Source organism: Empidonax traillii, unplaced genomic scaffold (genome assembly GCF_003031625.1).
Source record: "Empidonax traillii isolate 1590-97213 ecotype Southwest subspecies unplaced genomic scaffold, ASM303162v1 scaffold248:size1534464, whole genome shotgun sequence".
Classification (NCBI taxonomy): Eukaryota; Metazoa; Chordata; class Aves; order Passeriformes; family Tyrannidae; genus Empidonax; species Empidonax traillii.
Window position 1 is genome coordinate 745,343 of NW_020955441.1, and position 27,550 is coordinate 772,892.

The window sequence follows — 27,550 nt, forward strand, 5'->3', positions numbered from 1 at the left end:
AAAAAAAAAAAAAAAAAAAAAAAAAAAAAAAAAAAAAAAAAAAAAAAAAAAAAAAAAAAAAAAAAAAAAAAAAAAAAAAAAAAAAAAAAAAAAAAAAAAAAAAAAAAAAAAAAAAAGGCTAAAAAGCCAACAAAAATCTTGTTTTTACAGGGAAGATTTGACTTTTTAATACACTCAAAGAAATATAAACCCAAAACAGTACAGCATCAGAAAAATTCCTGGTTTTATTCCCTGTTGCCTAGCGACCCAAGGTTTTGCCATCTAAGGTAGGGGAGGAGATGGTGTGATAATTCTACCTAATGCACTGCAGGGCTGTGAGCATTCCTGTGTGCATATTCTTACAGTCTGTAGGAATATGGTTTGACCACAGCATCAAGACTGAATCGTTTGAATTTTTAAAAAGCTATAAAAATCCTGTCTCGCATCCTTTTAGGATGAAGTTCTAGGTGAGGTGTCCAATGCATTCCCCTTCAATTCATTTCAGAGTTACCGGAAGCTGCTCAGCAGAGTGCCACGAGCAACACAGCTGGTCCCTGTGCTCTGCCACAAATAAAGCAACAGCTAAAGAATGAAGATTGTTACCATGGCAAATTAAACAGGAAAGCAGCAGAGAGCCTCTTAGTCAACGACGGGGATTTTCTGGTACGAGAGAGCACAACGTCACCTGGGCAGTTTGTCCTCAGCGGACTTCAGGGAGGGCAAGCAAAGCATCTGCTCTTGGTGGATCCTGAAGGCAAGGTATGAATATTTCATACCCTGAAATTTCAGTGCTGCTCAGGTATTTCAGTCAAAATGCACGGGTGCATTCCAGGAAGTGGAACTGATTTGATTCCATCCAGGTTAATTTAAATGTAGCCAGTGGCTTCAGTAGGTTTGAGAGTTCAATTCAAGAACTTATAAGCACTGAAGTACCATGGAAATAGAAGTGAGGTATTTAAATAGTGTTATTAGTCCAGGTGCTGATAATTAGTGTATACCCTTAACACAAATTTTGAGTTGTTATTATATTGCTAGAAAAATAACCCTAAGCTTAAATAATGAATTTCTGGATACAGAAAAGGTAGAGCTGATTTGTTGTCACTTCAGTTCTACTTGCTTCTGCTCAGGGCTGGAGAAGCACTCTTGAGTGACATCTCTGAGGAGGGAGTAAATCAGAAAAGTATTTAATTCCCCTTTGTAGCATCAGCCCAGTTCTCCATACAGTCTCTTTAGCTTGGTCCTCTGCTTTTCACATCAGCTAATGGTGGGTCGAAGGACAGCTCTGAATTGCTGTCTGCAGCCAAATGGTCCTGCTCCAGTGAGTTCAGTGGCTTAAATGCCTTTTGACTTTCATGTGTAAGGATCATGTCCAACCAGTTATAAGCACAATCTAACCATAAATGTATTCCTTTGTTTCTTTCATTAGGTGAGAACCAAAGACCATGTATTTGATAGCGTGGGTCATCTTATTCAGTATCACATGGAAAATAATTTGCCAATCATCTCCTCTGGAAGTGAAGTGAGCTTGAAGCAGCCTGTAAGGAAAGAGAGTAATATGGGACACATGCAATATCACAAATAATCCCTTGGATCTCCTAAACCCCCAAACAATTCATATTTGAAAACTGTACCGAGAACTTTCTGTTATGAAGACAATTCAAAAAACTATAGACTGCACTTTCTGCTGCTGTTCCAGAAGAAACCCTTTTGTGTGTGTATGTATGAATATATGTATATGTGTATATCTATGTAGATCTATAGAGATCAACAAGCATAGTTATATAGATACATATAATCTTAATCTTAATGAAATTACACCTTCCCAGTGCGAGATTCATTTGTGAGAAGGTATTTTAGACATGCACAAATGTCACTTTCAAGGTCATACTGAATCAGTAACTATTTAAAAGCACAATTAAAACTCTACATACAAAAGCTCACTTGAATGAACTGCTGGAACATTAGTACGTGCCTTTTAGCATAGAATTATTGGAAACCAATGTTATTTATACTGAATTAGTTTTGGGTGGTTAAACAACATGTCTAAGCTTTTAACTATTTGCCAAAAACAAGTACAATTTGAATATTACTAAAATGTCATCTTCTTTCAATAGACACTAACAATTTCATTTTGCTTGTAACAGCACTTTACTAGCAAGTAATGTTTGAAATGAGTAGTGTTCACAATACAGAAAGGTTGTCCAGTTTCTTAATCACTTTTTGTCACTGACTACTCAAATATTTGAGATTATGAACACTTACAAAGTTGAAATTAATATATGTAACAATTTTGGAATAGAACTTGTTAAAGGACAAGCATGCTAGATCCTAATATTTTTGTCTTGCATATGATTTTACTATTATTATCAATTAATACTGGAGACATCTTTTTAAAGGTAGACTAAATATATTTTCATTGATTACATAGTTGTTTACAAACTAGAAAAGCTGAACAAAACTAATGATACATTTTGAGAGAAAACTATTTGAAAGATGTTTGAACTTTGCATGTGTCCTTATTCAGTGTTCTTTCCAAAACAAGATACAGTTTTCCCCTCTCTTCACGTAGAGTCCATTTGTTCCTAAACATGGAAAAAGGTCTTTTAAAGGAAATCTATTAATTGTTTTGCCACAATAAATACCCTAAATATGAACAATCCTATATTTGGAGCGAGCAATGATTTATTTGGCTTCCTGTTGAAGAAACAGTGATTTAATAAGTAACTGAAGAAAGGCAGGGGAGATTTGGGGAATGAACTGGTAGCTCAGGTGATGGCCTGAGAAAGTTGTGCCTCTAAGATAAATAATGTCCTCTGGCATGAGCAGAGATAATTGTCTCTGTCTCCCAGCCCACGGGCTCAGTTCCTAAGGCAGACAATGGCTGTGGAGTTCATCAACTGCTGGAAGATTTGACTACACAAAATACATTCTGTTCTTTTGCCTGTGCTCATGTTAAGTGGGACACTGTAGCATGAGCTCTTTCCTCTGGAAAACAGGAGGAGAAGTCATATACAGATACAGTTATTGAAGACAAGCTTCCTTGAAGGGGAAAATATAATGTAAAGATCCACAGAACTGACTAAAACACATATTTATTCTTATTCTCAGCTAATAGCCATAAAATGTGTTTATTTCCTTGATAATAACATGATTAGAATACTCAATTACATATACTGAAGAAATGAGAGGTTTTAAAACACTAGCAGTTCACTTCCCTGCTACTAGTCTGGAATTTTTTATGCCTTCAGACAGGAAGCCCAAGCTTGTGCCTGTTCTATCCTTGCAAGGTGTTCACAGGTGAAGACCTCCAGCAGGAGCTCATGCTGGAGCTTTGTGCCCTGGCAAGGATGGCTGGCAAGAAACTGGGACTGGAATATTAAACCCCTGAGTAACAGCCTTTCTGTTCTCACATCTTACCAAACTTCAGAATGTGCTCGGCATGACTTCACTGAGCAAACAGTGAAGTCGAGCAGCTACTTCTCTGGCATGTCAAGGAGAGAGAAAGACCTGCACAGGCCTGGTTTGCTTTTGCATCAAAGCTGAGTTTTATGACAGGTCATAGAAGGAAGATGTGCAGAACTCTGTCTCTATTTTTAGTACAAATCCAAGTTACTCAGGACCAGAACAAGAGCATTTGGAGTTGTGCTAGTATCAGATCAAAGTTGTTTGCCTTTGCCAGTCAAGATGCTGACTCAGGGACTTTTTTCACTTCATCAGTTTTCACTTGATCAATGCATAAGAACATCCACAGCCCGTGTGTGATGTTTGGATCACAGGATGGTGCAGTCTCTGTCTCCCTCTTTGAATATCACTATTTCAAAAAGTTGAAAAGACCCAAATCTCTGGTTTTATGCTCCTGAATCTTTTTTAAGTGCCTGAAGCAGAACTTTGAAGGAAAAGAAAGGAAAGGGAGGTAATTGGGTGCCACTGCAATAAAGTATCTCAAAACATCTTGATGTGACAGAAAGCAAAGATTCCAACTAATTACAGATACAAATCAAACACAACACATCCATGAATTATAGACAGTTGTTTCCTAGAATAAACTATATTCATTCTCAGTTTTTTTTAACATTTATATGCTTTGACTTAGTTATTAATGCTGTTTTTTTTTAATTAATGCTGCTCTGTGGAGCAGCCATATCATGTAAAGTACACTGGCAGCTCCTGTGTGGAGGTCTTAGAAGTAATTATGCTAAAAAGAAAAAAAAAAAAGCCTGAAAGTTTTGCAAAATACTGTTCTTGAGAAACTGAATATGAATTGTCAGACGCATTTAGACTGACTCTTGTTGTTGTTTTCTGATTCATTTAATGCCTGTGACAATGCTGAGAATTGGTTAATCTGTTCTGATGGTTACTAGAATCCCCCTGGGACAAACAGCTAATTTCGCCTATAATGTCACATTTATAAGGCATAGCATGTCCGGTTTTTTCAAAGCTCCTATAAATTTCACTGAAAGGCATTAAGTGCTCGCTTCCATCACGAAAAATGTGATGAGCAACCCGAGCGCCTCCGCTCCCCTTCCCTGTCAGTGCTGGGGGCGAGCCACCACACGGGGCTGTTACAAACTGCGACAAACCCTGTCCGCAAAACCTTTCGGATTTGGGGTTTATTATTTTTGTTTGGTTGGTTGGTTTTTGGAATGCTTCCTACAGGCAATTCTGTAGCAGAACTCCGTTCTGAGCAGCTTTACATTTTTTAGGGAGATTGAGCCCTTGAGGCGGAGCGGGTTCCCCGAGCACCCCATGAAGGCTGCCGGGGAAGGTGCCGGGCCGGGGGAGGTGCCCGCGATCCCTCAGCGATATCGTGACACTGTTGTGAGGGCGAGCTCGCCGGGGCATGACGTCACCCGGTGGCCGCGCGTTGCCGGGCAACCGCCTCGTCCCGCCGCAAGATGGCGCCAGGGAGAGACCCCGCCCCTCCACGAAACGGCCACTGCCATTGGCCGCTTGCTCGGCCAATGAGCTTGCCCGGCGCGTTCCCGCGGCCACGCGCGCCTGCTTTCAAACAATCGGCGGGGGCGGGCCCACGGGGAGTCCCGCCCCCCACTCTCCCGCCCTCCCACGCGGTTGGTGCTCGCGGTTGTCAGTCAGCGCGGCCGGGCGCGTCTCTGGTCGCCGGTTGGCGCCCGCATCTGTCAATCATCGCGGCGGCGCGGGCCGAGTGTGATGCGGAAGCGCGGCCGTGGCGGTGCCGGCGGTGCAGGTGGGTCTGGGGCTCGGGCCGCGCCGCGCCGGGCCGGCCTCGCGGGCCGCGGAGCGGGTAACGGCGGCGATGGCCCCGCGCCGCCGCCCTGAGGGGGCTGAGGTGGCGGCGGCCGAACTCGCCCTGCGACCCCGGAGCTGCCTCAGCCCGGCCCAGCTCTGCGGGGCTGATCGCGAATCTCTCGTCCGGCTGCCCCCGCTCCCGGGCTGGGAAGGGCTCCAAGGAAAGGGGAGAGGGCGGGTGGTCGTGTGCCGCTTGTGCGGGGCTGGGGGGCGGTGGTGCCTCAGAGCCCCCGTGAGGGGTCCCGGGTGTTCAGGGAGTGCACACACAGGCACCGGCGCTGGGAGGGCTCCTGCGGCTGCACTGCAGAGCTGCCTTGAACAGCAGTGGGCGAGCAGGGCCTTCAAAGGCGGTGACGGGACACACTAGGTCTTTTAACTCGCAGCTAATGCTCCAGTAAAGCTCACTTTACACCAGGTGCAGGTTTCAGCAGGTGCTGCACCTGTGTGCCCAAAGCAGGAGCCTCATCAGGGAGTAATTCACCCTGCAGCTCCCTGGGGACCAGCCCTGATATGCTGTAGCCGAGAGTGAACTCCCTGCTCAGCGCAGAGGAGCCCTCGGGAGTCTCTTCGTTAAGCAATGTAATCTGGAACTGACACGATACTTTTCAGGTTTTCATGGTACTTTTCCATTTTTTGCTCTAGGAGCTATTATCAAATGCACAAGAAACGGTGTATTTTCTGCATTTAATACAAAATATAGTTGTTCTCTAGAAGAAGATGAAACAAGATGTACAAGTGGGCGTAACTATCAACATGTATCACACACTATATATACATTGTATGGTATTAGAACTTGAAGAAAATAATGTCTGGTTGTAAGCGAACTTAATAGTTTAATAATTTTAGCATATGAAAAGCCCAAATAATCGTTTTAAGTGCTAAATTCTTAGAAACCCAGTAGGCTTGGATATACTGAGAAACAAGCATCAAAGTGAACGATACTGATGATGTGCAAAAGGATGTTTTTGTGTGTGTTTGGCTACACAATTCAGGGAGTGAGGGTGGTGCTTTTTGGTTCCTCTCCTATTTCACTCACGTGCTCTTTGCCTGTCCTGTGATAGGTTTTGCTGGATACACAAAAACGTTGCTGGAGAACAATGTCCCTTGACTTTGATAGTGCAGCTCTGCAAACACAGCATGAAGATGAAGACTATGACCAAGAAGATTATGCAAGAGAACAAGAGGTGAAAAAGAATAATGAAATCTGAAGGCTTGTGTATTTAGCTTCTTCCTGTTTCTCTCTTTTAAGTGCTTAAAGGGAAAGAAAAATGTTTTTGTGTGTGTTTGGTAAGAACAAAAGAGAGGGCAGACTGTGCCACTCTTAAAAAGCATAAAAATTAAAGAAAATAAGATGCTGCTTCTTAAGAACCTTGTTATGTCATATGTAGTGTCTGGAAGACTTTACTCCTTGCCTATTCAGTAGATCAAATGAAAAAGGCTGGTGTCACCTACCTTTCTTATTTCTTGACAGCTTTTTCACTTCACAAATACTTAAAAAGCAACAATTCTTTCACTTGAAAATTTGGTTAGCTTAGAAAAGAATGAGGATCCATTTCTCAAATTCTGATTATAAATCACATACTTAAGTATATGGGAAAATATATTCAAAATTTTGAGATTTCTTTGGAGTTGAAACATGTTTCTGTTCTTTTTTGTTTTGTAAAGCTAGTTGGGAAAACACATGTTTAACGTGAGTGTGCATAATGGTTTTTTTGGAGGGTGGTAAATCCCAGTCGTGTCCCCAGTACACTCCAGGGTTCACTGTAAAGAATGTTGTGCTTGTGCAGGAGAATGAACAGTGAAATAACTGGAGTTGTGACAGTGGGTCAGTGAGACAGTGCATAAATAAGGTTATAATTTCAGAGTGTTGAGAGGAACACCTTTGCTATATGGAGAGGCTGGGAGACCTGGGACTGCTCAGCCTGGAGAAAGTTCAGGGACAGTCTCATCAATGTGTATCAACACCTGAAGGGAGACAATGGAGCCAGGCTCTTTTTAGTGGTGCCCAGTGACAGGACAAGAGGCAATGGGCACAAACAAAGCAGCTTCTTTTGAACAAGTCAGTGGTGACCCTTGTTGGTCCTGCTTGTTTGAACTGGGGCAGGGTGGGGGCCACAGAGCTACGTGTAAGTATTGCAGTGGGGTGTGACTTTTAGCCTGGTAAAAGGAGGCTGAAACACAGGCTGTGCCATGTTCCTTGAGGAACAGTAATCAGAGACTTTGCAATAGTTTAAGTTCTCTGCCACCACAAACCAGGTGGTTCTTTTCTTGAAAATTGGAGAGAGCTTCCTGGTGGGAGAGTACTTAAGAACTGGGTAACCCTTACCCACATCTGGAGTTCTGTGCTAGCTCACCTGGTAGGCTGAGCTTGGTTTAAGTGTTAACTCTCCTGGTGATGTTGTGAATGATGTGTGCTCTGCTTTATCTTGACTTTCAAGTTTCTAAAGCAGTGCAAGACCAGCAAAGCCTCTGGTGCTCAAGGATGTGCTTGGTTCCAAGTGGGGCAAAGGAAAGAGGATCTTTGGTGAATGATACTCACTTTCCTGCTTCCTGGAGCTGGGATACAGTAAATCCAGAGAATACCCTCATGACAGGGAAACTCCTTCACGCCACAATTGAATTTCTAGGAAAAAACTTTTGGTGATATACTGTTCTGTAGACATTTTAAAAAGTTATCCTTCTGGCCTATCCTTTGGTCTCAGAGAGCATCTAGAATAGCATCTGAGAAAACATGGTCTCCTAAAGATAAACTTTTTGTAGACGGTAGTTTTTGTTTTCTGGTTTCTTTTGTTTGTTTTAACAAAGAAAACCTAACAAGGCATGTATCATGGGGCAGCTAATGTTTCTGCTCATATTAACACATGCTTTGTGAGTTCAGAGAAAAAAACAGGGTTAGAGTTCAGAAACTGCATGTAAAGCTCTGAATATGTTGTGTAACCCTGAAGATATCCAATAAGAAAAAGAGAGTGCGTAGCTCAGATCTACAAGAAGCCCAGTGTGTGGCCCCATATCAAAGCCTCTCTGAAAACTGGAAGAGGTACATTCTATGTGTATTCTATTAATAGAATATTCTATTCTATTCAATAAGTTCAGGTGTGTTTTGGTTGTGGGTTGGTTTTTTTTTTCCCTTTCTTCTTTTTCCTTTTTCCTTTTGTGGCCCACCTGTATTTTCTGAACTAGAATTGGTGGTATTTTTCTTTGTTCGTGTCCAGTTTCTTGGTGACTTCACCTGAACACATGAGCAGACCAGTAATTGTTGCAGTGATGACTTCTTGCACCTAGGAACACTGACTGGCAATTTCTTATCTGGATTTCCATCCAGATTCCGCAGAAAAAGCATGTTTTGAGTCTCCAGTTCCTCTCTTGCCTGGTACTTGGAGAATACTTGGCATGATTTTTTGCAGACCATTCTTCACAGGTTGTCTGTCCTGGGACAGACTCTTCCTTGGAGAAGAACACCAGGATTTTGTGCAAGTGGCCTGTTTGGCCTCTCTTTTTGGACTGGCCTTGTACGCATTCTTCTGAAAAGCATCTAATGAATGCTGTTTGTTCTGTTTCAGTTGCAACAACTGTTGACAGACCTTCCCCATGATATGCTGGAGGACAGTGGAGACCAGCTCTCCAGCTACTCAGACTGCAGCATCCAGGAGGCTGAGCAGCAGTAAGGCATTTGGCACCGTGTTTTAATTATTTCTGTTGTGGTTTTGAGAACAGAGCAAAGTCTCAGTTGATGAGGTGTGTAAAAGCAAGCCAAGTAAAAGGGGAGCTGTAGTGCAGTTTGCAGTAAACTAGATGTCACCTAGTTTAAGAAGAGGTGGTTTGGTTTGTTTTCTCCTGAAGTTGTAAGTAATTTGCTTGTGTTTCTCTAGGTCACACGAGCCTGGGAAGCACGATGGGAGGTGGAACGATCATCCATTGATAGGGGATCCTCAAAATGTAAGCTTGCAGGAGCAGTGATCTAATTAGTATGAACTGCTTGTTCATAATAACATGCTAAGTATTGTTTAAATTCATTAGAGAAATACTTTTCATGTTCTGCTATTCATTTGAAGTGTTTCTAACTTGAGGGCTGGTAACCTCCGAAATAGGAGGGTGGGGGGTTTTCAGAATTTTGAGAGAACATTTTAAACTTCTTACCCATTTATAGGGCTATGAACATGGACAAAATATGTATCCTGAACAATTCTTGTGTGACCAGCAAAATGATGAAGAGAAGAAACATTTATATGATGTTAAAGAAGATTACCCTGGCCAGAACGGTCAAGAGGATCCTGATGATGTTTATCTTGGTAGAGATGGGTTTAACTCTCCAAGTTGCTACCAACAGAACAATGTGTATCATCTTCCTGAAAACTTCAGGCCATATACAAGTGGTCATAAACCAGACTTTAACAATCAGCAAAATAAAATAATAAATTTTCCAGATGCTCCAAAGGAACATCTTAAGGTATGTCAGAAGCTGACATATTTTTCTATCTCTTGAAAGTTTTCACTTTATTGGTATTAATATTTCTAGAAGCTTTCAGTCTCTTACTATCAGTTTAAGCAGTGATGAGAGGCTTTTGAAGCCTGTTTAAAACAATGAAACATTAAATAATTGGATTTTCATATGTTCATGTTATGATTATTTCTCTTGTTACCCCCATTACCTGGTAGAATTCCATGAGGTAGAATGAGTGTGATTCACTGAAGTGCTTCCTTTATTGAAGTTAACACTTCACCACTTCAGTGGAAGCTTTCATGAAAGATTCCAGCACGTTTAAATGGTGTGCTTGATTGGAGCCTGAAAATGGAGAGCTACTAGAACTCTTGATGTCAATCTGTAAAATGAAAAATATTTCCCAACTCTACAGTTGGGATTTAATTTATTTCCTCTTATCTGGATATTGTCACAACAGCAGTTTGTTGCATCTGATGTTGTCAATGGCCAATCACCAGAGTCTTACAAAGTGACTTACAAACCATACCAGAATGGCATTCATCAGAATGTTCCAGTAGTCCAAGAAGGAAACAGAAGAAATGAAGTGTTTGAAGATTTGCAACATGAATTTTTGGCCAATGATGAAAGTAAGTGTTTGCTACTTAGACTTGAAATAAACTTGTGTGAAAAGTCCACTGGAAATCAGCAGTAGAAAACACGTTGATTTCAGTAGTTTTTTAAATAAGAAGACAACTAAAAGTATGTTGATGTATATGATCTTTTATATTTAGAAATTGGGTGGTTTTGATCAGGGGTTTTGATTTTCAGGGTATTTGTGTTTCAAGCTATTAAAAATGTGGTTTTGACTGGTGAGACTGAAAGAAATTATTTCTGATGGCTTGGTGTCAAGTCTTGCTGGCACTTTGTCTCTTTTCATAATATTGGAAAATAGTGACTTACTATACCTTAGGAAGCATATTTTCCGTGATGCCACATTGGGCTTCTCTGTCAGGTACACTTCAAATAGCAGAACATTTGTTAAACATCTTGAAAATTTGTAGTGGCCCCAAGACAATTCACAGCACATAAACCTTTATCTGGGCTTGCTGTCAGCTTTGAATTGTGTTGGTATTTCCTACTGTTCTTCAGCCATTGTTGCCAGAGCAATTGGGGTGATGCCAATCAAATGTGGGTTAAAAAAATGATGCAATGCTGTGGCCCAGCAGTGAATTTGGCACTATAAAAAAGTATCTTGGAGCAGGAATGATGATGATGATGATGATGACTTTCTTGATCTCTGTGCTGAGTTGTTTGCATGCTATTTGAAATTTGGCAGATTCTTCAGAAAATATGCAGATTCTTCAACTTCAGGTTCTAAATAAAGCAAGAGAAAGACAACTGGAAGAACTTAATGAAAAACTAGAGAAGAGTGCACAGCAGATTAGGTACTTAAATCATCAGCTTTCAATGGTCAAAGGTAAAATGTTTTGTGCTAATTCTTATATTTTATTCATATCTAGCAACTTTATAATTCTGAAACTTTGATTTAGAAAGTGTCTCTGTAGGTAGTTATCATATTTATAAACTTGATTTGGGATTATATGCACCTAACCCTCTTCCCCAAACATGGTTCTAAAGAAAATTCTCTGCATTGGTGCCTGACTGCATAACTGTCTGAACTTTTACTGCATTTTCAGAACCACTGTTGTTTTCCAGAGTCCCTGTGTCTGAGGCATCACAAATGTACAGAAAAGAGAAGTTTTCCCTAGTAGTCTGTTAAAAATACAGAAAATTAAAAAAAAAAATCCCCCAAACCAACACCAGAACACCCAAACTCCAACAGGAGAATTGTACATACATGAAAAAATAGATTTGTTTGTGGTGTCTGGTTTAACAAGCCATTTCACAGACTGTACATGGAGAGAAGCTCTATGCAGTGGACTCTGGTGGTTGTCTTAGTCTCCCATGTCTTACAGGAACAGATAAAAAACCTCATGGTCTTAATTAAGAATATAGTTTTTAGAATGCAAAGGAGAGCAAAGGAGAGGGAAAACTTCAACTGTCAACCATTTTGCTTGACTGTTCCTCGAGAGGACTTTTGTTTCTTCTTTCAAGTGGTGGCAGGGAAGATACCAGGTCCTGCTGCTGACAGAATGGGGCTCGTACCTTCAGAACCCTTGTAAAAACAGTACATTGGAGTGCTTCCTGCTACCAGGAGGGGAAAGGGATTGCTGGATGGAGACTGACTGGTTTTGTTCTTTCTTCTGTTATTGCCCACAGTTTGAGACAGGGTGAATGGCTCTGTAGAGCAGATCCTGAGCTGTTGTGCTCCGTGCAGTGGTTGGGTGGCTGGCTGTGTTTCTGACACAATTGTTCTGTCTCTTTCTTTAGATGAAAAGGATGGTTTGGCTCTTAGTCTTCATGAGTCTCAGAAACTCTATCAGAATGGAAAAGAACGGGAAGTGCATCTTGAAGGTCAAATCAAGGCCCTTGAAACTCAAATCCAGACTCTTACTGCCAATGAGGAGCAGGTACTATAAATATTTTCAGACTATTTATTGTGGAAGACCTTTACAGTTATACGTGTGGTGCATTTGCATTAAACACAAGTGCTGGTCTCTTGGAATGCTGCTCATGATCATTTCAGAAGCTGAGTATATAATGAATTAATAGGACCCATTGCTGAAAGTAGTTTGTATTAAACCCCAGGCGTTATCTGAGGACTTTTAGCAACTCTGGCATGAGAAACCTGAACTGACAGACAAAATACTGGAGCAGGAGTAAAACATGTAACTGGGAGCTACTCTAATACTGTTCCTACAGATGCTGAAGCAATCCAAGGTGGCAGAGGTGGCCATGGAGAGCATGCAAAAGCAGCTGTTAGAACTTCAGCGATCAGATGCCCTTCAGAGAGCCAGAGAACAACACGAGACCATCGTTTCAGCACTGAAGCAGAAGTATGAAAAGCAAATAATGTCATTAGAGCAGAAACTTGACACTACAAAATCTGCACTCCGAGAGCAGGTGAGAAATTATTTTAGGATGCTGAGTATGGTACTGGAGAGGCTGTAGAAATCCCCATGTTTCCCAACCTGCACTTCTTGACCTGTAATTCTAATAACTCCTTCTGGAAACTGCTTAGAAAATGGGAAGTCTCAATATTAGGAAGCCTATGAGATAAACACCTCGAGGCAGTTGTAAGCTCAAATTTCATTTTGTACGTAGCAGATGCAGAGGAGGCAAGAATTCATTGTCTTAGTTGCTCTCCTGAGCTTTTGTTCTGTGCACAATCTCTTTTTGAAAGATTACTGCAAGTAAGTCTGGGAAAGAAAAGAACTAATTAAAAAATATGATATTCTTGTAAGAAAAAAAACAAGAAAAACTGTTTATTAATCAGTCTGTTGCCAAGATTTGGTCTCACAATGATCAAGGATGACTAACCACTGAACAGTCACTTTATTTTAGAAGTGAGGATTTAAAAGGAAGAGGAGGGGAAAGGCTGTCTTTGAGATGGAGTTTGGTATGGATTGTGTCACGTGGTTGTAGAGCATGTCGTAAGAATCCAATTACACTATTAGACATATTCAAGCAGTGTAGTCTAGTCAGACCTTAAGTAATTGTCTTCTTATTTCAAATAAAGGAAATAAATTTAAATTTCTGTGATTCTTGTCTCAACATAAATATACATAAAAATAAATGAGGTTTATGTTTAAAATGCAGCTAGCACTCATTTGTAAACAAAATGCAATGCTAAATGTTTGTCTGTTAGTACCATAACAAAGCTTACACAACTTTGTCTCTACTGCAAAATATATGGTAGCATGTTTGGGTTATTTAAGGTGAGAGATTTCCTGTTTTTTCAGAGAAGAGGTAACAGTATAAAAACAAGGTTCTCCCAGGTCTGTGTGGGTAACTAAGTAATGCCATATGAAAGTCTACTTTGTATGTCATGTGAAAAAACTACAGTTCCTCTTTTAAAGAGTACTGGCCCTCGCTAACTTGGCTTAAGCTCAGTTAAAATAAACTGAGTTAAGCTCAGGCTTAATATAAACAATGTGAAGGCTTGATTTTTCTGCAGTAGACTGAGTATGTGTGAATAATTACAGGACATAATCTGATGTGCTGAAAACAAACTGCTCTAGGAAATATGAAATGGTTCACATCCATGTGTGTTTATGTATGAGTACACTTACTGTCTCCTAGTGAAAACTGAACTTTGATGCTGCAAGAAGTGACTTGTCAGCCCAGGATAGCATTTGATCTGGGATTGATTTAGCTGTCCTCTACCCATTTAGGTATCAGATTGATTATTTGTCTCCTGTTCTAGATGACTAGATGTTTATAATGTGAGTAAAAATGATCTCTCTTCCTAGAAAGAGCTTTGCAAAAATCTAGGAGACCACGTTAAGCAACTTGAAAAAAGGCTGGAAGAAACCAAATGTGAAAAAACAGAAATAATAAATCGACTGACAAGGAGCTTAGAAGAAAGCCAAAAGCAATGTGCAAATTTACTGCAAACAGGTCAGCCTTTTATTCATACTTTATCTATCCTTGCAGAATTATCTTCAGTTTTTCTAAGTATGAAATTGCCTTTCAGTGTTCCTACTGAAGTGAAATCAACATTGAGCTAAATGTGTACTAGACCATTTCCTCTGCAGTGCATTAGTCAGATTTAAATAAAGTTTAGTGAAGTCTAGACTGAAATGTAAAAAACCAATAAAAATAAAAGCAAACACCACCTCCAAACCCCAAACAACAAGATTAAACTCTTTTCATATGTATTTTGTGCTGCATATGTGCAAACTTTATTTCATACAAACAACAGCCTTTGGGAACAAGCTGCTTAGTTTTGTGTTAAGGTGTTTGTCTTGAATTGCCATTCTAAATGCAAATCTTAATGAGAAGAGGATTGTTTTGGGAGCTGGAGACTGATTCTTGGAAACCTGTATCATTGGACTAGATTGTGAAATATTTTGCAATTTGCGTGTTTGACTTTTGCCTACCTTTACTCATGAAAGTCTTTCGATAGTAACGTATCTAGGAGCTGTTAGTGAGCTCAAGCAAATAGAAACAGAGTAGTGCCTATTGCCAGAATCAACACTGCTATTTTTAAGAGATCTTTTTGCAGATTGCTTAGTCTTTCTTGCATGTTTATGACTTGCTCTTTCTCTTCTTTCTCTTTCCTGCAACAGGCTCAATGCAGGAGACAAATCAGTTACGGTTTCAACTGCAACAAGCTCAGTCTGCACACATGATGAGCAACGATATGAACAAGGCTTTGCAGGTTAATGAACTTTATTAAATATTTTACTTTTTTTTTTTAATTTGATGGAGGTGGGCATTATAGCTAAGGGGTTGGTGCTCGTAATATTTTTAATTTGTTGGGGAAACAAGCACATCTCCTTTGACTGCTTCATTTTCCAGTGTTGCATGTTGGACTTCCTCCCTGCCCCCCCAAGTTAAAACACAGCAAGGCATCTGAATGAGCACAAATCTGATCCCCTACATTGGTCTAACCTGCTTTGGGGAATAAAAAAAGAATGTAAACTCTGGGAATTTGAAGACTGTGTGTTCTGAAATTTACCTTTTATCAGCAAAAGGGAGTGGTAGAGAGTCCTCTGTGAAATAGGAGTGGTAGTCTGTGTTTCCAGTTCAATTCATATATTGGATTTAAATCTGCCATTTTGTAAGCTGTAAATCCTACTAAGTACTGGAGTGACAGGCTGTTTTTCCAGCTATGTACCTTTCTGTTGTCATCCATTTTACTATACAAGGACAGCAGGAAAGCAGAAGTAAGAGCAAAAGAAATATGAACTGTAATAAGAACAATAGGGAATACTTTCTGTTGCTCAGTATATTCTAATTTGTAGTTTTAAGATATGCTTTGCTAGAGGTGTCAAAAATGATAGTATAAATAAATTAATGCTAGGTGATTCAACTACATACAGCTATATTTAGAAAGAATAGCTCCAAGTATTTGTTTTCTTTGGAAGAATTATCATAGGCCTGGAGTCTGTGCTCAGCATAATTTTTTTCTGACTCTTCCTTTCAGGAAGAATTAATGGAACTGAAGGAAGAAATAGCTTTGTATGAATCTGCTGCCAAGCTTGGAGTATTTTTGAATGATGCAAGTGGAGAGCAGCACATGAACCTGGGTGAATCCTATGTAGATTTGGGAATTAAAAAAATCCCTGGGAAGAAACCAAAGTTCTGCAGGTATTGAGTGATTCTTGTAGAAGGAAAATCTAAAATCCCCAAGAAATTACACAAGTGATGTGTAAAAGATGGTTTTACTGGATCAACTACAGGTTTTTGGTAGATACTTGAAATACTGCTTATATTACCAGGTAAACAGAAAAGTGACCTAACACCATAAATTGTTTGCCTAATTACTAATTATAAATCTTTAGATTTTATAAGGACTATGTTCCTATTCCTTGAGTTGTATGGATTGTATTCATGGACACCTTTTTGCTCAGACTCCACATAGTTACTTAAAGTTGTCTTTTACCTTCAACCAGTTGAGTTGTCTCAAAATACATCATGTGATAATGAATCTTTGGGGAAAGAGCTGAATTAAAAAATTCTCTGCAAATTAATTGCAACTTGGTGAAAAAGCTTTTGTATTCATGTTCTTATTCTTTTTACTGTTATGTCTTGGACATCTATATTTCTGGTAGCATTAGTTGCTCTTGCCTTTACTACAACTATCTTTCAGATAAATGTGTTTTGTGCTTTAAATACTGAACTGGTTATGTCTTCCCTGATAGTGCAATACAGAACAGAGACATGGATAAAGAACTCTCCAAAGATGAAATTATTGTAGAATTAAAAGCTGAGCTGGAACGTTTATTAAACAGTAATAAAATGAAGAGAAACCAGATTACTCAGTTACAAAATGATCTTAAAGATTGCCAGAAGACACTAGAGGAGTACAAGTTGAAAGCGGAAAATACATCAAAAGAGTCAGAGGTTTGTTCTTTTACTCTTCTTTCAAAGTAAGGGATCTCTGGGTTTTGGTGAAGAAAACTAGAATTTAAGCTTCTTAGGAGAATGGATCCAAAATTTACCCATAGCTGAGTATCCATAACAACTCCTAAGAAAAGTATTGCCGTTGGGATGATACCTTGTTTTGTATCTGGTTAAAAGGAAAAAGGCTGAATAGCAGAACTTGGGCAGCATATTCATTATTAGGGGAGTTCTGATAAGGTGACTGACTTGCTTGATAGCATTTAATGGGCCCTCTGCTTTTTTCAGAAGTACATTTCATTGGAGAAAGTGGGTTTTCTTCAGCCAAAAGGACTTGCAGTTTCTCAGAGAAGGCTGATGGTACTATTAGTTTATACCAATGGAACATTTAACTGATCACCCTCAGAGGGCCTTCCCTGTGTAATTTGATCAGCAAGGAATCTCCTTGATATTGCATCTCTCTTCACTCCATCACTACCTTCCTTCTGTGAATTGATCAGACTTGTAATATCTGCTTTTGTAATCTGTACATTGTGACATGGATAGAATGTGGGATAGAATTACACTGTACTTGAGAGCTGTGCTCTCTGTTGGGTGATAGTTGTCATTCATCTTGCAAACACAACATCCAGTGTGTGCTTCTCTAAACCTTCATGATACTGAGTTGCAGGAATTCATCCAGAGTAACAGTGATAACTGTTATATCTTGCACTTCAATAATTTCTTTTGGTGTATTTTTTAAGTACAGTTTTTATTTAACCACTTTTTTAAGCATTAACTTCTAAATCATTTATATCTGGAAAGATATCCTTATTTTATTTATTTTTAGCCTGTCACAAATCTAACTGACACTTCAGTGGCCAGTCCTTTGGTTTCTGATAATCTAAAGGAAGAAATTCTAAGACTCAAAAAGGCTAATGAAGCTTTGCTACAGGAAGTTGAGGTAAGAGAGATGCTGCTTATCCATGCAGGAAAAAAACCTCACAAAACCAAAACACAAAAAAACCCTGCCCTGTGCTAAGAGCTCTGATTAGAAAAGGTTCTTATAACCCTTGTTTGTCCAGGCCCATACTTTGACTATTGAAGAACTGAAGGAAAATGAGGAGAAACTGAAAAGCTTGAATCAGGATCTCTGTTGTCAGATGAGAAAGATGGTTCAGGATTTTGATCATGATAAGCAAGAAGCCATTGACAGGTAAGTGTTAACTTCATTTAGTTTAATTAGTGGATTTCCAGCCTGCATGTATAATCTTGTTCCAGCTCTCAGGTACAAGAGGAGGTTTATGTTAGAAAGGTATTTTCTTAAGGAGAAGTTGAACCCCATTTAAAAGCGGGGGGGAAAAAAACTAGGTCATTATTTTCCTTTCTTGAAATTGTAGATGTGAGAGAACTTACCAGCAACATCATGAAGATACAAAGGCACATTTTGAGAAAGAGCTGATGGAGAGGTTTGCTGTGGAGAAGCAGAGGCTTATTCAGACCTATGAAGAGACAATCTCACAGTTCAAGTAAGGCTTACCGTTTTTTCCACTTTTATTGAAACTTGCACAATTCCCCTCTGGCCTTCAGTGTTAGTGACACTTATTTTAAAATTGCCTTGCTGTCCTGTCAATGTAAAGTCCAACTGATAATAAATAATCTGTCCTGTGAAGGGCAAATATAGAGGAGCTGAACCAAGAGATGACTGCAGTGAAGGAATGTTACATTGGAGTCTGTGGGGAGAAGGACACCTTGGAAACTACTTTAAGGAAGAAATTTGAACAAGAGCAGCAGTTGAAGGAAGAGAAGGTACAAATGGAAACATCTGTAAACCATATAATGTAACTGACCTCTGATAGAACATCTTAAAACATCTGCTTTTGAGAGCCGAATCTCGTTTAGGTGTCATCAGCAAGATCAGGGCACAGGCTCTAGAGAGTTGAATGTCTCGTACCTTCTCATCACTTTGTACCAGAGCAGTTGCCATGCCTTGGAGAATACTCCATGTATTTATTTATTTTTGGTCTAGCTCAAGAAACAGCTACTAGAAGAAAAAGAAGTCTCTCTTAAACTTCTGAGGGCTGAGCTTGAAGAGAAACACAGCAAGTCAATGATAGCAGCAAAGAGGAAGTGGCTGGAAGAAAAAGAACAGCAGGTGGAAGAGAAAGTTGCACTAGCTAAAGTTCACTGGGAGAAGGAAGAAAAAGAGGTATGGAACTCAGATCAGGGAATTTCAATTTTTTTGTTGTTGTTTATTTTCAGAAACAGAACTTGTATGTAGATTTATGTGCTCTTCTGCCATTTGAAGTGGCTGTTTAGGATCTGTCATTTTAAGAGCCTCTGAAGAATTCATTAAGTATTACACGTTTAAGATTTTGGAAAAAAAAAAACCCTAGGTCTTGTAAAGTAACAAGCAGAATGTCCTGAATGTCACAGCTGGTAATATGTTGGAGTTTTCCACCCTGATCCTTGGAGAGTGGTTACACATTCTATTGTTCAATTCAATTATCAGAAGTCCTTTGTGTCTCCTATCCCATAGAAGAAAGCTGTGATGAGTCACCAAACTCTCTCCTCTCTGTGCATGGTTTTATGTTTCTCCTGTTAGGGAAGATTATTGGTGTAAACAGGGTTTTGTTTGTTAAACACCAGTGAAATTCTATTTATTTGGACACGGTGGGGGACATTTTCTTAAAAAACTATTTTTTTCCTTAGAATAAAGAACAAGTCTTTGCAAAAATAGAAAGAGACTGGCAAAGTAGGCTGGAAGAAATGAGAAGAACTGTAGTTGAATGTAATGACTGCAGCTGCCAAACTGACCAAGTAACAGCTGTGGATGAAGTTCCAACTAAAGAGTTAGGAGGGACTGTTGAAGACCAGAGGCTGCAGATCCAGAAGGCTCAGAGAGGAACTGTGGCCTCTGAAGAGGCCTTGAAAGAATTTGAATTAGAACTGGAAAATAAATACCGTAAAAATCTTGCCAGCCAGGTAACAAATAATTGTTCTGTCTGCCTGGAGCCTGTGAAACTGCTGTGTGCAACTAAGTCACCTAAAAAAAGAAAGTGGTCTCTTCCTTTCTCTTAAGCTCAGTATTTGCTATATTAGAAGTATAGTTGTAAGAAACTTCTGAGCAAGCTGTAGCATGTTGCTTGTTCTTCGTACTATTGAACAAGTTTTACAGGAATTTTGAGCAGAACTGAACAACACTGACTTAGATTTTAAATTATTTTGTCAAAAATAAATTTAATATTCATGATTTTGGCATCATTTTTGCATCAGGAAATGCATCAGATGCTGCTGGTCCAATTATTTTAATTTCTGTAAACACAGGCAGTTCAAACTGAAGTCTCTTCTTGCACTGTGACATGAAACTAATAATAAAAATGTGTTCAGTGGTGGTGACTGAAGTAGGTTTTTTTGTCTGTTTAAAGGTAGATGCAGCTTTAACCCAAGCTCGTGCCAAGTGGCTGCAAGAATTAACAGAGCTCAAAGAGTACAAACTAAATCTAAAGATAGAACAAGAAAAATGGGAAAAAGAACACCAAGAGACCACAGCGAAGCAGGTAGCCCAACATATTTGTGTACTGATAAACAGTTCAGTTTTCCAAATCCCAGGTGTTGCTGAGGGATGAATGTAGACATAGGCAGGGAATCATTAAGGAAAGATGTTTCTTGTGCCCTCTGGTTCATTTTTTTGGCCTATAAAGGTTTAATGTTTATTAAATAACTTGAAAATATCTCCAGTAGATTGTTAATGACTCAGAGTTATATTTTGTGTATCTGTAGATGTGTGTATATATTTACAATGACTGTTATGTGTTTGCCAGTTAGCCCTAGTTCTCTCAGCTGCTGAGGAGAAATGGAAGAAAGAACACGAGAGTGCAGAGAGATCTGGACCCAGAGTGAAAGAACTTGAAGAAAAGATCATTTCTCTGAGGAAGGAATTGGAGCTCAAGCAAGAAGAAATCCCTGCAGCCATCAAAGCAGAACTGGCAAAGGCCCGTGCACAGTGGAACAAAGAGAAGCAAGAGGAAATCCTGCAGATCCAAGAGCAAAATGAGAGAGACTACAGATCGTTCTTGGATGATCACAGGAACAGGATTAAAGAGGTGCTCGCAACAGCAAGGGAGGATCTTGCGAAGCAGAAGAATGAACTCTCTATTCAGAAAGAAGCAGAAATAAAGCTGTTACTAGACCAAAAGCAGCGAGAATGGGAGGCTCAGGAAGCCAAGAGACTGCAGGATGAAGTGAATCGCTCTGAGGAGAAGACTCTGGTTGAGCTTGAGCATCTGTTGAGTGAAATTCATGAAGAACTGGTCAAGTGCACACATAGCAAGCATTCTTTGAAGGACAACTGCTTTGACTCTCATGTTCAGTTAAACAGTCAGTGCAAAGACAAACTGAAGGCCTGCTTACAAAAGGCCTACAGGACCACAGTTTGCACAATTCTGGAAAAGAAAGAGCGAGAGTGGAAAGAGGTAATTTTTCTGTAAACTGGAACTGCCAATCAGAAAAGGGATTTGACAAGTCACTCGGGCCTGTTTTCTCCCAGCATGGAGTATCCATGCAATCCTGAGACAAAGAAATTCGACTTTTGTGTTCACTGATAAACAGGAGTCCTTTAAAAGTCAAAGAAGGCTAAATCTACCATTAGCAAGAGAAAAGGGAAAGGATGGGTGTGACTTTGACATCTTCAGTCTTTCAAGAAGAAAAAGTCAGGTTAGGAGTGTCTTTTATGCAGAGACTCATAAGCTGAGGAGACCAATCCACCCTCTTAAGTTTGGGAGCCTGTTGAAGGCTCCTTGAGACCTCTTGGATGGGCTGTAATGACAGAACTCTCCTCAGATTTTTGCATAGCTGCAAAATCCAGTTTTTAGTGGTGATTGGATAGTGACTGTAGACCATGTTATGCTTTTTTCCCCCTCCTTCTTATGCAAATAAGGATGGGAACAGTAAGTCCTTTTTTTGTAGTAGGTCAATTTGTCAGTGGTTCAGTTCTGTCTTAGGAATAATAGTCTTGCTTAATTTTATTGTGGCTCTAGCAAATCCTTTTCAACGTGCCTGCCCAAATGAGGAAACATGTCCCACCCTCTTCTAGAGGAGTTTGGGGCTAAGTCCGATTCTGTCCAGAAGCATTTGTTTCTGTTGTTTTAGCAGATCCCTCTTCTTGCAATGCTTATGCTTGTAGTAAGTTTTTGTTTGTTTGTTTGTTTGTTTTGTTTGTTTGGTTTTTTGTTGTTGTTTTGTTTTGTTTTGTTTTTTTATGGGGAGCATCCCACCAGAAATGCCGTTGCCCCCCAGCATTTACGAGCTGGGAAATTATCCAAGAATAGGACAGAGAAAATGTCTTGTTTTTCAAGACAAGGTGGGATGGGGGAAAATGACTATGTAGTGATTTCTCATGGCAATGACACTATTTTTTTAGTGCCAGTGTATTTCTGTACAGAAAGTGGGCCTTTAATGTTTTCTTGTCACAAGGCATTTTCACAATGGTAAAGAGAATAGGAAGCTTTTTTCCTGTGCCTGAAGCATCTTCTGTAATGGATATGAATGTCTCCTGGTAAACTGTTTAACATGCCTTTGGACCTCAAAGCCTTGACTGGCTTGAACCACCTTATCTAGTGAAGTCTCTGTAATTTCTTAGTAGTGTCTTCTCTCTTTTTAAAAAGCAGATTAACTTCAACTACTCAAAGGCACAGTATAATTCTTCAATGTTAAGGGCTACTCATATTTCCAAAATAATATTCAAGACATTCATGTACTGCTGTTGCAGTGATGTACCCTGAGCAAACTTCTATATCATAGAATAGATATTTTCTTCACGATTTGAGCTGCAACCTACAGTTCTATTGCAGGTTTAAAGTACCTGTTTTAAAATCTCTAAAGCCATTTGGTGGCCAGGCTTGGTTGTTTTTAAACATAACATACTACTTACCTACTTTAGGGTGGCGTGGAACACTTTACTGTGTGTTGGGTTTTCAGGAAGTGTTTTTCAATTGCAGAAATATGAAGAGTTAGTGAGTAATGCAAATAAAGAATCATACCCTTACGTGCAACATGGGGCAGGAGACACTGGGGACATGGGCAGGACTCCTGTGTGCAGTGTTGGACACCAAGCAGAAGCACAAAGGAGATTAAGAAGACCGACACCCTTGCAGGAAAGTGGAACAGACAAAGGTATTTGCTTTGATCCTAATCTGGTGAATTGTGTATCATCAAATTAAGCTTGTTAATAGCAGTCTTTAATAGTCAATGGCCTATTGATGACCTCAGTGCAAAGCTAGTTAATTAGTGAATATTATTATTAGCTCATATACAAGCCAGTGTTGATCACAGTGAGCAGGGTGTGATCTAAACTATGTCTCATAAACGGGTAATGCTAAATGAGAGCTTCAGAAATTGAATTATATTACTTGCTCTTGACATTAGCCTAGACAAGGAATGCTGCATTCATGTGAAAGATATTATTGTGTCAAGAATGATATTTCACCTGGCATGGTAGTCTGTAGTCTTTTCTGGTTCTTTTGATCAAGAATGTAGTTGAAAAAATGTGAATCCTCAGGTGATGTTTCTCTCTTTCCCCCCTTCCCTCTTCTCTCACCATCCCCTCCAGTAAATAATTTAGCCCTGTAGTTCTTCCTAAAGCTGTCACATGTGCTATGGCAAAGCTGGAGACAGTGTACATGGGAAAAGCTTCATGGGAGGGACAGAAACCTCCTTGGGGCTTTCTGTTTAGTTTGAGTTCTTACACAACTGAAAAATATAAAGCAAGAAAACCCAAGAGAGTCTTTGGCTTCGTGCCTGTAGTGTGGCTTGGATTCCTTCAACACCAAAATAACAAACCATCTATTACCACAGAACAATACAAGCACTGCAGTGCTCCTGTCTCTCGAGCGCCCTGTCCTGGGTATGGGGAGCAGCCGTCGCTCTCCTGGAAGGAGCCCAGTCTTTGTGTATTCCTTAACTAGACTCAGATGCATATGAGGCTTTCCAGCTGGGACAGTTTCCTTCAGCTGACTTCAAAAGACCCTGCTTGGCTGTTGGTTTAAAAAAAAAAAAAAAAGAAATTCAAAAACAGTCAACCTACAAGTCTCGTTGCTGGCTGAAGAACTCAGACTGAAGGGAGTGCGTTGAGGCTGCGAGGGCTCTGTGAGCAGATGGATGCTGCTGCACCTTCTGTAACAGGGTTCCAGCCTCTTGTGATTTGTTTAATTGGACTAAAATGTTATGTTGTCCAGCAAGAGGAGGACTAAGTAGAGCACTGGAAAGAGGTTGGGTTGATTCTTTTCTTTTTGGTCCCCTGTTGATGTATAATTTTTAGCGGTTACTGTTGCAACTGAGAAATGTACAGGAAGGAGTCTTGGGTCTCAGGAAGATTTTTGCTGTGAACATTGCTGCCAGGAGCTTGAAAAAAGGGAGGCCATGTGCCAGGAGTTGAAAAGAGAGCTGGTGATGGCCCACAAACATCCTCAGCTTGCTGTGAAGCAACATGAAGCTAAGTCAGAGCAAATCCAAGGTTAGGATGGTTAGTCACCTAAAGACAGCCTTGATTCTCTTGTCTGTTGCATCTTGCAGTTTTGACTGAATACTGGCTTTTGGTTATTAGGCCTAAATCAAAAAAAACCCCCACAAACCTTGTTATTTTTTATCCTGTCCATTCTCTTCACATACACTTGGTATCTCAGAAGTTTGCCTCCAGCATAGTGTTAGTAATGGCATATGAAGACTTTAAGTTTATTTAATTACTATATGACTTTTATATTCAGACTTCACTGAAGTACATTGGGATCAAATTCTATCTGCTTGTTACTGCAACAGATGTAGGTTTGCTGATGATACTTTGTGACACTGAGCTCTTATACCAGAGAGAGCAGTTTATGTAATAACTTCTGCTGAACTCCAGTTTAGAGAAGTGCAGTGAATTATGGTTCATCTCCTTTTTTTTTTTTTTTTAATAGAAAATGGGAAGGCTCCAATTACAGAAGACTCTGAGATGAAGACTAAGTTGAACGACCAGGGGTCACCGCCAAGGTATTTTAAGAAACGATGATTTTTTTTTTTTGCAAGATGTAAGTTGCTTTTCTTGCACAGTGTGACTTATATGCATTTCAGGACATTGTCAAAGGGAGGCATCTCAAAACCTTGTGCATCCTCTGACTCTGTGAAAGGTCTGGAAGAAATGCGTGCTCACTACATCAAAGCTGTGAGCAAGATTAAGTGTAAGTACTGAAGCCTTAGCTAAAAAGTTAGTGGAGTAATATAATTTACCTTGTTGTTTCCTCCTTCAGCCAACTTGGAGAAGAATCTGACAGCCAAATCACATAAGAAGTAAATTTTTCCTTCTTACTAGACTGAATGGGAGAAATGGAATTGTCGCCATAATATTTGACATATCATTGCAGTAGGTGAAGCCTCGTTATGCCATCCTTGCTTTGTTGTACTGAATTGTGGCTTTTAAAGTGTATTTTGAAACTGATCTTGTTTCTCCACATGAAAAAATCTACCTGACCTGCAGTTTGTCCTGAGAGAGATTCTGCTTTTCTCTCTTGCTGTATCCTGCCTTCTGGCTTAATCAGAAACCCTCTGGCTGAGGAGAGAGGATTGTAGCAGCAGGTCTTACTTGAGTACAGCAGGTTCCCAAATTCCAGCTGCACTGCCACTGAAGTTTCTAGACCAATATTTTACCAGCCAACATTCCTACCCAATCCCTATGCCTAGTGTTTTCTATTCCTTCTTAAGATGCAGAATCAGACAACTGAATTCCTTTCTGATGCATCATATTAACCTGCTGTGATCTGCACTGGTGTTTATCCAGTAGGCATTGAGGATTTGGGTGGAATGTTGGCAGGTAAATCCATGCCCTTGCTGACTTGTTCCAGATATGCTAGACAATCTCAGTTTGTGGTGTTGGCTTTTTTCCCCACTCTGGGGGAAAACTGGTACTAATGAAGTGTGTTTGTAGGTGATATGCTTTGTTACATCCGGGAAAGTAAGGAACGAGCTGCTGAGATGATTAAAGTGGAGGTTCTGAGAGAGCGCCAGGAGACGGCACGGAAAATGCGCAAATACTACTTGACATGTCTTCAACAGCTCCTGACTGACAATGGGAAACATGAAGGGTGAGTTCAAGTGCAGGTGGAAATTACTGTTGGCTTTGCAAGAGGTGTGTAGATGTTAGTCTGGTGATTGTCCACCTTGGAGCAAACAGTACCCGACCTGAAGTGTTGCCAGTCTGTGCGTGCTGGCGTGGGGTCAGTGCTGAGCTGTCTGGCACACTGTGTCTTCAGTATTCTCTGACTCTCACTAACATTACCTTGAAGTAAAATGCAGAGTTGAAAAGGAATTACCCTAAAACTTGGTCTTTTTTTTCCCCCCTGTGTTCTGCAATTCTTGACAGAGCTGAAAAGAAAATAATGAATGCTGCCAGTAAACTGGCTACAATGGCTAAGGGACTCGAAACGCCTCTTCGACACATTCCCCAGGGCAAATCTACCCGCTCAGGTATTCTACAGTTGTTCTCTTCTTGATATTGCATTCACACACGTAGTAATGAAAGTGAGGTGCAGATGGAAAGTGAAGTACAATTTATTTATAATCTTGCTAATGTTGAAAATATAAGCTGCTTGTTTTGACAACGCTTATAATTCTCTATTAAAAACAAACAAAAGAACTTAGTTTTTCTTCCAATATTAACGTTACCTTCAGTTAATCTAATTCCTTCCTTCCTCTTCTAGCTCTGCATTTAATTTCTGATCCTGGAGCTGAGCGCTCCAAAAGAGATTGTGTGCTTCGGACCAGGTCAAACCATATGGAAAGCAAATCATGTGGTGAGAGCAGTGATAAAGCTGCCCAGAAGTGTGTGCCACGTGACTTGAGACAGCAGTTTGAGGCAACACAGACCATAACTCAACATGCACTTTGTGAAACAGTGACTGTTCAGAACGGGAATAATTCTAAAGGTCTGGATGGTGCTTCCAGAGGTGCTCTACCAGAGTTTTATCCAAATGAAGATGGAAGAAGAGAAAAATATGGCCCTACTGTAAGTGTAGACAAAGGACCTTTGTGTGCTGCGAGTAATACAGCACATCAGAACGCTCCTCCAGCTGCTTGTCAGGTAACTTTAGAACATCTGCAGGAACCCAGCCTTACAAATGGCCACACCAGCTCTGGGCCAGCTCATCACGTGCTTAAGGGCAAGAATAGAAGAACAGTCTCAAAAGAGGATAAATATATCCAATCATGTGGAAAATGGAAAACTAAGTCTAAGAGAACTGAGGAATTTAATTTTAAAGACACTCGAGGAAGAGATGAAGGAAGCAGCAGTGAATGGAGCTCTGGGAATGGAAGCCTCTCTCTGGATTGTGGTGATTTACCTCCCTTGTATCCTCAACAAAAAGCCAGTAGTAATGTTCAAGCACAGACTGTATACTGTGAAGAGTTTCCTCACATCAGGTCACCTTCCCCTGCAGATGAAAATGTTTCTTCTTGGAGAGACATTTCTAGTGGCAGTGGCAAGTTTCTCAGCACAAAAAGCAGCAGAGAAGTTTACAGTAGAGACCAGTAGATAACAAACACAGATCATACTTCAAACCTCAGCTCTGACAAATCAAATTCTGCCATCCCACAACCCAAAGCATCATCAGATTCGAGAGGAGGAAAATGCTGCAACAAATGCTTGGAGAAAAATGGTGTGGGATCCCAAGTCTCATCAGCAAGATAGTGGTTTTTAATAGTCCACTTTCTAACTTGAACTGATACCAGCAATTCCTTGTTTGAAGGAAAAGAAGATTAACTTGATGTTTAAATAAAAGTGTGAGGATTGAGGAGAATCTGTTCTGCTGTGTCCGTTTCATGATCAATATTTCACATCTCGAATGTTACGTGAACAAAGTTATCAAGATACTTGAAATATTAATGCAGACTTTTGTTTACCTTTGT

At 40.0% G+C, this 27,550-nt stretch overlaps 2 protein-coding genes across 5 annotated transcripts in view; both read left to right on the top strand.

Moving 5' to 3' along the window:
* The window catches only part of SHC4 (SHC adaptor protein 4), a 32,228-nt gene extending 29,600 nt beyond the window's left edge, over positions 1-2,628 (top strand). The window contains exons 11-12 of the mRNA XM_027888987.1: positions 485-738; positions 1,406-2,628. Coding sequence (XP_027744788.1) covers positions 485-738; positions 1,406-1,561 — 410 coding nt within the window. The 3' untranslated portion in view covers positions 1,562-2,628. The remainder of the gene's footprint in view (positions 1-484; positions 739-1,405) is intronic.
* Positions 2,629-5,624: 2,996 nt separating this feature from the next.
* CEP152 (centrosomal protein 152) lies at positions 5,625-27,438 on the top strand. Of its 4 annotated transcripts, XM_027888951.1 has the most exons (27): positions 5,625-5,865; positions 6,309-6,431; positions 8,808-8,908; positions 9,117-9,183; positions 9,395-9,694; positions 10,146-10,314; positions 11,004-11,144; positions 12,059-12,198; positions 12,491-12,691; positions 14,041-14,188; positions 14,860-14,951; positions 15,720-15,883; positions 16,438-16,639; positions 17,466-17,579; positions 17,701-17,831; positions 18,016-18,144; positions 18,289-18,424; positions 18,645-18,824; positions 19,328-19,600; positions 20,044-20,175; positions 20,440-21,090; positions 22,615-22,789; positions 24,571-24,643; positions 24,725-24,831; positions 25,575-25,731; positions 26,010-26,113; positions 26,347-27,438. In XM_027888951.1, the coding sequence occupies exons 1-27, from the start codon at positions 5,863-5,865 to the stop codon at positions 27,174-27,176; spliced, it is 5,043 nt and encodes a 1,680-aa protein (XP_027744752.1). In that variant the 5' UTR covers positions 5,625-5,862; the 3' UTR covers positions 27,177-27,438. The 4 variants fall into 4 exon arrangements, with proteins under 4 accessions (XP_027744752.1, XP_027744753.1, XP_027744754.1 ...); XM_027888952.1 differs by lacking the exon at positions 20,044-20,175; XM_027888953.1 differs by lacking the exon at positions 19,328-19,600.
* Positions 27,439-27,550: the final 112 nt, after the last annotated feature.